The 10,520-nt window shown below is 42.1% G+C and overlaps 1 protein-coding gene across 4 annotated transcripts in view; it reads right to left on the reverse strand.

Annotated features, from left to right (window-relative positions):
• The window catches only part of LOC106577881 (rho GTPase-activating protein 6), a 128,105-nt gene that overhangs the window by 33,586 nt on the left and 83,999 nt on the right, over window positions 1-10,520 (reverse strand). For all 4 annotated transcript variants that reach the window (XM_045701570.1, XM_045701569.1, XM_014156301.2 and 1 more), the window contains exon 3: window positions 8,368-8,439. In XM_045701570.1, the coding sequence (XP_045557526.1) occupies window positions 8,368-8,439 (72 nt within the window). The remainder of the gene's footprint in view (window positions 1-8,367; window positions 8,440-10,520) is intronic.

Genomic DNA, 10,520 nt, shown 5'->3' on the forward strand with positions numbered 1-10,520 from the left:
CTGTCCTGGGTAGCTAGCCTAGGCAGATTGGCTGGCCACTGTTCTGGTGTAAGAAAGACAACATGTTGGCCATTCTCTGTTTAATCAACAGGCTAGTCATTGCCCTGGCCTAGATAGCAAACTTAATCAACAGGTGGGTTGGCTAACCCCAACTCAAGGTAAAACAACACAACAGGCTGGCCCTAGCCCTGACCTGTTCTGTGTAGCTAGCTGACAGATTGGCTGACTACTGCTTTGGTGTAAGCCTAATACAACACACTGTCTAGCTGGACCTGTTCTGTCCTAGCTAGCCTAATTAATCCTACCCATGTTTATGAGAGTGTGTCAGTGTGCATGCACTCTGGAGGCAGTGTTTACAAATGTCTACTACAGACAAACCATTGCAACAGTGGATCATCTACACTATAAAGAGCCCCTTGCCTCTTGTGGTTGAGATCGAGCTCACTATCGTCAACACAGCAATTTCACATCAGTCAATTACTAGCCAATGAATAAAGGATGAGTATTGGAGCTACTGTGCGACAACAGTGGCTGATCATTTGACAGGTCACACACACTGTGTGACTAATTGGACAAAACATTAGGAACACCTGCTCTTTCCATGACATCGACTGACCAGGTGAATCCAGGTGAAAGCTATGAACCCTTATTGATGTCACCTGTTAAATCAACTTCAGTCAGTGTAGATGAAGGGGAGGAGACAGGTTATAGAAGGATTTTTCTAAGCCTTGAGACAATTGAGACGTGTATCATTCAGATTGTGAATGGACAAGACAAAAGATTGAAGTGCCTTTGAACAGGGTATGGTAGTAGGTGCCAGATGCACCGGTTTGTATCAAGAACTGCAACGCTGCTGGGTTTTTCACGCTAAACAGTTTCCCGTGTGTATCAAGAATGGTCCACCACCCAAAGGACATCCAGTCAACTTAACACAACTGTGGGAAGCATTGTAGTCAACATGGACCAGCATTCCTGTGGAACGCTTTCCACCTTGTAGAGTCCAAGCTCTGACGAATTGAGGCTCAGGGCAAAAAGGGGGATGGGGGTTGCAGTTTACAGTTTTTGTTCAATTGCTAACAAGCATCGGTCAATACTGAAGCCCCTTTTTCAAACTCTTCACAGTCTGCATTACCAACATGCATCTTGGCCAAACAGCTAATCTCACCTCCAAAACTCACTCAAACCACCAAAACTCTTCAGTCTGCATTACCAACATGCATCTTGGCCAAACAGCTAATCTCACCTCCAAAACTCACTCAAACCACCAAAACTCTTCAGTCTGCATTACCAACATGCATCTTGGCCAAACAGCTAATCTCACCTCCAAAACTCACTCAAACCACCAAAACTCTTCACACATGTCTCAAAATAAGCTCGTTGGACCATAACACCGGCAACAGTTCTCACTCAGAAAGCAGACGCTGTCACTCATAACACTGAGCTAAAAAACACTAACATGGAGCATTACATACATTATGAACTTTTCTCTTTGAAGTTTGAATGATTTTTCTCATAAATCAGTATTTCATTATAGAATAAGAATAACACCTTTCCACTATTGACTGTACTAAAGTATATGGAACAAGAATTAATCAGAAATAGAGAAATTTGCTTCAATAGCTTATATTTTTTCTACATCTTTGCATATAGTTATTTACTTGTGAAAAAGAAAAAGTTGAAACAAAAAACAAATTCCTGAAATTCCAGGACTGCAACAAACAAACATCAACATGTCTAATCACTCATACTGTACAGTACTGTGAGGGTTCTAGTTCTCATCAACATGTATAGTATAATCACTCATACTGTACAGTACTGTGAGGGTTCTCATCAACATGTATAGTATAATCACTCATACTGTACAGTACTGTGAGGGTTCTAGTTCTCATCAACATGTATAATCACTCATACTGTACAGTACTGTGAGGGTTCTAGTTCTCATCAACATGTATAATCACTCATACTGTACAGTACTGTGAGGTTTCTCATCAACATGTATAGTATAATCACTCATACTGTACAGTACTGTGAGGGTTCTCATCAACATGTATAGTATAATCACTCATACTGTACAGTACTGTGAGGGTTCTAGTTCTCATCAACATGTATAATCACTCATACTGTACAGTACTGTGAGGGTTCTCATCAACATGTCTAATCACTCATACTGTACAGTACTGTGAGGGTTCTCATCAACATGTATAGTATAATCGCTCATACTGTACAGTACTGTGAGGGTTCTCATCAACATGTATAGTATAATCACTCATACTGTACAGTACTGTGAGGGTTCTAGTTCTCATCAACATGTATAATCACTCATACTGTACAGTACTGTGAGGGTTCTCATCAACATGTCTAATCACTCATACTGTACAGTACTGTGAGGGTTCTCATCAACATGTATAGTATAATCACTCATACTGTACAGTACTGTGAGGGTTCTCATCAACATGTATAGTATAACACTCATACTGTACAGTACTGTGAGGGTTCTAGTTCTCATCAACATGTCTAGTATAATCACTCATACTGTACAGTACTGTGAAGGTTCTAGTTCTCATCAACATGTATAATCACTCATACTGTACAGTACTGTGAGGATTCTCATCAACATGTCTAATCACTCATACTGTACAGTACTGTGAGGATTCTAGTTCTCATCAACATGTCTAGTATAATCACTCATACTGTACAGTACTGTGAGGGTTCTAGTTCTCATCAACATGTATAGTATAATCACTCATACTGTACAGTACTGTGAGGGTTCTAGTTCTCATCAACATGTATAGTATAATCACTCATACTGTACAGTACTGTGAGGGTTCTAGTTCTCATCAACATGTCTAGTATAATCACTCATACTGTACAGTACTGTGAGGGTTCTAGTTCTCATCAACATGTAAAATCACTCATACTGTACAGTACTGTGAGGGTTCTAGTTCTCATCAACATGTATAGTATAATCACTCATACTGTACAGTACTGTGAGGGTTCTAGTTCTCATCAACATGTATAATCACTCATACTGTACAGTACTGTGAGGGTTCTAGTTCTCATCAACATGTATAATCACTCATACTGTACAGTACTGTGAGGGTTCTAGTTCTCATCAACATGTATAATCACTCATACTGTACAGTACTGTGAGGGTTCTAGTTCTCATCAACATGTATAATCACTCATACTGTACAGTACTGTGAGGGTTCTAGTTCTCATCAACATGTATAGTATAATCACTCATACTGTACAGTACTGTGAGGGTTCTAGTTCTCATCAACATGTATAGTATAATCACTCATACTGTACAGTACTGTGAGGGTTCTAGTTCTCATCAACATGTAAAATCACTCATACTGTACAGTACTGTGAGGGTTCTAGTTCTCATCAACATGTATAATCACTCATACTGTACAGTACTGTGAGGGTTCTCATCAACATGTCTAGTATAATCACTCATACTGTACAGTACTGTGAGGGTTCTAGTTCTCATCAACATGTATAATCACTCATACAGTACAGTACTGTGAGGGTTCTAGTTCTCATCAACATGTATAATCACTCATACTGTACAGTACTGTGAGGGTTCTAGTTCTCATCAACATGTCTAGTATAATCACTCATACTGTACAGTACTGTGAGGGTTCTCATCAACATGTCTAGTATAATCACTCATACTGTACGGTACTGTGAGGGTTCTAGTTCTCATCAACATGTATAATCACTCATACAGTACAGTACTGTGAGGGTTCTAGTTCTCATCAACATGTATAATCACTCATACTGTACAGTACTGTGAGGGTTCTAGTTCTCATCAACATGTATAGTATAATCACTCATACTGTACTGTGAGGGTTCTAGTTCTCATCAACATGTATAGTATAATCACTCATACTGTACAGTACTGTGAGGGTTCTAGTTCTCATCAACATGTCTAGTATAATCACTCATACTGTACAGTACTGTGAGGGTTCTAGTTCTCATCAACATGTCTAGTATAATCACTCATACTGTACAGTACTGTGAGGGTTCTAGTTCTCATCAACATGTATAGTATAATCACTCATACTGTACAGTACTGTGAGGGTTCTAGTTCTCATCAACATGTATAATCACTCATACTGTACAGTACTGTGAGGGTTCTAGTTCTCATCAACATGTATAATCACTCATACTGTACAGTACTGTGAGGGTTCTAGTTCTCATCAACATGTATAATCACTCATACTGTACAGTACTGTGAGGGTTCTAGTTCTCATCAACATGTATAATCACTCATACTGTACAGTACTGTGAGGGTTCTAGTTCTCATCAACATGTATAATCACTCATACTGTACAGTACTGTGAGGGTTCTAGTTCTCATCAACATGTATAGTATAATCACTCATACTGTACAGTACTGTGAGGGTTCTAGTTCTCATCAACATGTATAATCACTCATACTGTACAGTACTGTGAGGGTTCTAGTTCTCATCAACATGTATAATCACTCATACTGTACAGTACTGTGAGGGTTCTAGTTCTCATCAACATGTATAATCACTCATACTGTACAGTACTGTGAGGGTTCTAGTTCTCATCAACATGTATAGTATAATCACTCATACTGTACAGTACTGTGAGGGTTCTAGTTCTCATCAACATGTATAGTATAATCACTCATACTGTACAGTACTGTGAGGGTTCTAGTTCTCATCAACATGTATAGTATAATCACTCATACTGTACAGTACTGTGAGGGTTCTAGTTCTCATCAACATGTATAATCACTCATACTGTACAGTACTGTGAGGGTTCTAGTTCTCATCAACATGTATAATCACTCATACTGTACAGTACTGTGAGGGTTCTAGTTCTCATCAACATGTATAGTATAATCACTCATACTGTACAGTACTGTGAGGGTTCTAGTTCTCATCAACATGTATAGTATAATCACTCATACTGTACAGTACTGTGAGGGTTCTAGTTCTCATCAACATGTATAATCACTCATACTGTACAGTACTGTGAGGGTTCTAGTTCTCATCAACATGTCTAATCAGTCATACTGTACAGTACTGTGAGGGTTCTAGTTCTCATCAACATGTCTAATCACTCATACTGTACAGTACTGTGAGGGTTCTCATCAACATGTCTAATCACTCATACTGTACAGTACTGTGAGGGTTCTCATCAACATGTCTAGTATAATCACTCATACTGTACAGTACTGTGAGGGTTCTAGTTCTCATCAACATGTCTAGTATAATCACTCATACTGTACAGTACTGTGAGGGTTCTAGTTCTCATCAACATGTCTAGTATAATCACTCATACTGTACAGTACTGTGAGGGTTCTAGTTCTCATCAACATGTCTAGTATAATCACTCATACTGTACAGTACTGTGAGGGTTCTAGTTCTCATCAACATGTCTAGTATAATCACTCATACTGTACAGTACTGTGAGGGTTCTAGTTCTCATCAACATGTATAGTATAACACTCATACTGTACAGTACTGTGAGGGTTCTAGTTCTCATCAACATGTATAATCACTCATACTGTACAGTACTGTGAGGGTTCTAGTTCTCATCAACATGTATAATCACTCATACTGTACAGTACTGTGAGGGTTCTAGTTCTCATCAACATGTATAATCACTCATACTGTACAGTACTGTGAGGGTTCTAGTTCTCATCAACATGTATAATCACTCATACTGTACAGTACTGTGAGGGTTCTAGTTCTCATCAACATGTATAGTATAATCACTCATACTGTACAGTACTGTGAGGGTTCTAGTTCTCATCAACATGTATAATCACTCATACTGTACAGTACTGTGAGGGTTCTAGTTCTCATCAACATGTATAATCACTCATACTGTACAGTACTGTGAGGGTTCTAGTTCTCATCAACATGTATAATCACTCATACTGTACAGTACTGTGAGGGTTCTAGTTCTCATCAACATGTATAATCACTCATACTGTACAGTACTGTGAGGGTTCTAGTTCTCATCAACATGTATAATCACTCATACTGTACAGTACTGTGAGGGTTCTAGTTCTCATCAACATGTATAATCACTCATACTGTACAGTACTGTGAGGGTTCTAGTTCTCATCAACATGTATAATCACTCATACTGTACAGTACTGTGAGGGTTCTAGTTCTCATCAACATGTATAATCACTCATACTGTACAGTACTGTGAGGGTTCTAGTTCTCATCAACATGTATAGTATAATCACTCATACTGTACAGTACTGTGAGGGTTCTAGTTCTCATCAACATGTATAATCACTCATACTGTACAGTACTGTGAGGGTTCTAGTTCTCATCAACATGTCTAATCACTCATACTGTACAGTACTGTGAGGGTTCTAGTTCTCATCAACATGTCTAATCACTCATACTGTACAGTACTGTGAGGGTTCTCATCAACATGTCTAATAACTCATACTGTACAGTACTGTGAGGGTTGTCATCAACATGTCTAGTATAATCACTCATACTGTACAGTACTGTGAGGGTTCTAGTTCTCATCAACATGTCTAGTATAATCACTCATACTGTACAGTACTGTGAGGGTTCTAGATCTCATCAACATGTATAGTATAATCACTCATACTGTACAGTACTGTGAGGGTTCTAGTTCTCATCAACATGTATAATCACTCATACTGTACAGTACTGTGAGGGTTCTAGTTCTCATCAACATGTATAATCACTCATACTGTACAGTACTGTGAGGGTTCTAGTTCTCATCAACATGTATAATCACTCATACTGTACAGTACTGTGAGGGTTCTAGTTCTCATCAACATGTATAATCACTCATACTGTACAGTACTGTGAGGGTTCTAGTTCTCATCAACATGTCTAGTATAATCACTCATACTGTACAGTACTGTGAGGGTTCTAGTTCTCATCAACATGTATAATCACTCATACTGTACAGTACTGTGAGGGTTCTAGTTCTCATCAACATGTATAATCACTCATACTGTACAGTACTGTGAGGGTTCTAGTTCTCATCAACATGTATAGTATAATCACTCATGCTGTACAGTACTGTGAGGGTTCTAGTTCTCCGTCTCTCCTGCATTTGGTCACAAGTTCTCATCAACATCACATCGTATGTCTTCTCTGGCGAAGCATCTTGGAAAGTATCTTCTGGAATGTCTAATCCAACCCTGGCAGTCTTCAGGAGAAGTGTCTCCACACCCTGCATTCATGGCATCCAGTAAGGACATCTGGTCATGTGGATGGTGGTCATTAACCTTCCACCTCTACGCAGAGAAAAACTCCTCTATGTGGTTTAGGAAGGGGGAGTATGGAGGCAGGAATAGTACTGACATCCTGGGATGTGCAGTAAACCAGTCTGACTGCAGCAGAGTGGTGGAATGCCACATTATTCCACACAACAACGAAGGTAGGGGAGTTTCTTGTCCCTCTCTCCTCCACTGGCACAAGTCCATTATGCAGGTCATCCAGGAAGTAAACGAGCCTGTCTGTATTGTAGGGGCCAATGAGTGGTTTGTGTAACAGCAAACCATCATTGGACAGTGCTGCCCACATTGTGATGTTAGCTCCTCTCTGGCCTGGGACATCCACGGTTGCTCTCTGTCCAATCACATTTCTTCCCCCACGGTGTGTTTTTGCCAGGTTGAATCCAGCTTCATCCACAAAGATGAATGTATGTGCAGGATGCCTGGCGTCCATCTTCGTTACTCTCTAAAATACAGTAAATCCACAGTTTTGCAGTACTTTACATTATGCATAGCTGTGTGTGTACCCTGTTTGTTTATTGACCAGACATCTCACCTGTTGTTTTGCTGGAAAATTCGTACTATTGATGCAACTGTTGAACGCTGCAGATTTGGTTGCACCCTTAAACCGGCCTCTCTCAAAGAGAGACCAGGGTTTACATGGTCAATAATTGTGGCCCTTATCTCATCCTGATGTAGGGAATACTCAGTGTATAGAAGGAGTTTTGGAGGTTAGTCTGTCTCACACAGATAAAGTAACTAAATACTCTGCTTTATCTGACCTTCTGAGGTATGAACAGTACTCTTCAGTTTAAAGACCAGTACTTGGTCATAGGCTGGACTAGGGTTAGTGTGCTTGTGTGTGTGTGTGTGCATGTGTGTCTCTGTGTGTGTGTGTGTGTGCGCGCGTGTGGGTGTGCGCGTGTGTGTGTGCATGTGTGTGCGTGCGTGCGTGCGTGTGTGTGCGCGCGCGTGCGTGTGTGTGCGCGTGTGTGTGCGTGCGCGTGTGCGTGCGCGTGTGTGTGTGTGTGTGTGCGCGTGTGCGTGCGTGCGTGCGTGCGCGTGTGTGCGTGTGTGTGTGCGCACGTGCGTGGGTGTGTACTTTACCTCGTTCTTTCTCTTTCTTCTCTTTGGAGGAGTCAAACCTCCGTCTGAGGGATTTCCTCCTCTTGCGGATTTCTATAAAAAGGGAACAAAACACATGTTAATTTTATTGATTTAATTGTATTTATTATTTCAATGTAAGAAAAGAGGGTGTTTGTTTCTAAGGGTGAATGACAATGTACTGTTTGCTTGTTGATGTTTTTAACAGAGATCTCTATGATCTGTGTCGTATTTGTAGTTCATTTGAAATTACGCCCCAAATGGTATGCTATCCCATACATATTGCACTATGCCCATTGGCGCTGGTCAAAAGTAGTGCACTACGTAGGGAATAAGGTACCATTTGGGAAGTTTCCTTGGTAATGTTGCGTTTACTCCACCCGCTCTCACCATTAACCGTTCCGTGTAAAGAAGGAACCATAAACGACTCTAAACAAACACAGATGTAAACCAGCAAGATATTAGCAAGAAAAACCCACGCGAGTGGAGACCAAACAAGAGATAACAAAACACACGCACACACACACCACACACACCATACACACATACACATACACACACCACCCACTGCGCCAAGTTAAATTGCCTTCATTAGATTTGTCCCGTCCCTGAGAATGCACGTCTCTTCCTCAATTCAGACCTTACTAAGAATATACCTTTTACAACATACTGGCTGTGTTTGTACAGGCCCCAGCCTCCTGTACTGGCTGTGTTTGTACAGGCCCCAGCCTCCTGTACTGGCTGTGTTTGTACAGGCCCCAGCCTCCTGTACTGGCTGTGTTTGTACAGGCCCCAGCCTCCTGTACTGGCTGTGTTTGTACAGGCCCCAGCCTCCTGTACTGGCTTTGTTTGTACAGGCCACAGCTTCCTGTACTGGCTGTGTTTGTACAGGTCCCAGCCTCCTGTACTGGCTGTGTTTGTACAGGCCCCAGCTTCCTGTACTGGCTGTGTTTGTACAGGCCCCAGCCTCCTGTACTGGCTGTGTTTGTACAGGCCACAGCTTCCTGTACTGGCTGTGTTTGTACAGGTCCCAGCCTCCTGTACTGGCTGTGTTTGTACAGGCCCCAGCCTCCTGTACTGGCTGTGTTTGTACAGGTCCCAGCCTCCTGTACTGGCTGTGTTTGTACAGGCCCCAGCCTCCTGTACTGGCTGTGTTTGTACAGGCCCCAGCCTCCTGTACTGGCTGTGTTTGTACAGGCCCCAGCCTCCTGTACTGGCTGTGTTTGTACAGGCCCCAGCCTCCTGTACTGGCTGTGTTTGTACAGGCCCCAGCCTCCTGTACTGGCTGTGTTTGTACAGGCCCCAGCCTCCTGTACTGGCTGTGTTTGTACAGGTCCCAGCCTCCTGTACTGGCTGTGTTTGTACAGGCCCCAGCCTCCTGTACTGGCTGTGTTTGTACAGGCCCCAGCCTCCTGTACTGGCTGTGTTTGTACAGGCCCCAGCCTCCTGTACTGGCTGTGTTTGTACAGGCCCCAGCCTCCTGTACTGGCTGTGTTTGTACAGGCCCCAGCCTCCTGTACTGGCTGTGTGTGTGTGTGTGTGTGTTTTGGTGTGAGAGAGGGGAGGCACAGCCTTGCTGTTTTGTTGCAGAATCCTTGAACTTCCAAGACCTGAATTCATTTTTATTTGTTTCTCTCAACATGACGGGGCTAGGGCACAGATCTAGGATCAGCTTAACCCCCCCCCCCAGAATCAAAACCCTCACCACTAATGCGAAAACCACAAAACTGACCCTGAATCAGTATCTAGGGACAAATTCATCCTTTTGTTGGGAAAAAGGGCTGACGGGATTAGAGGGTGGAAGACTCTGAAATTGAAGTAATCCGAGCAGTCAAATCCCCATGTGGAGATGTGTGTGTGTGTGTGTGTGTGTGTGTGTGTGTGTCTGTGTGTGTGTGTGTGTCAGGGATTTAGGAAGGGTCAAATTCACATGACTACAGGAAATTAAAGTGTAATTCCACCACGACTCCTCCTGCACTCTCCACATGCCAGAGCTAATCGCTGGGTGCTTTCAACACTCCGTGTGAGGGTGTGTGTATGCGTGTGTGTGTTCCTATGTGCTGTGAACTTGGTGTGTGTGTGTGTTTTTGGTTTTGCTATCCTTGTGTGGACCAGAAGCCTTGTGGGGAAAAAGGCTAATTTGGGGTTAAGGGTTA

This window comes from Salmo salar, chromosome ssa18, assembly GCF_905237065.1.
Source record: "Salmo salar chromosome ssa18, Ssal_v3.1, whole genome shotgun sequence".
Classification (NCBI taxonomy): Eukaryota; Metazoa; Chordata; class Actinopteri; order Salmoniformes; family Salmonidae; genus Salmo; species Salmo salar.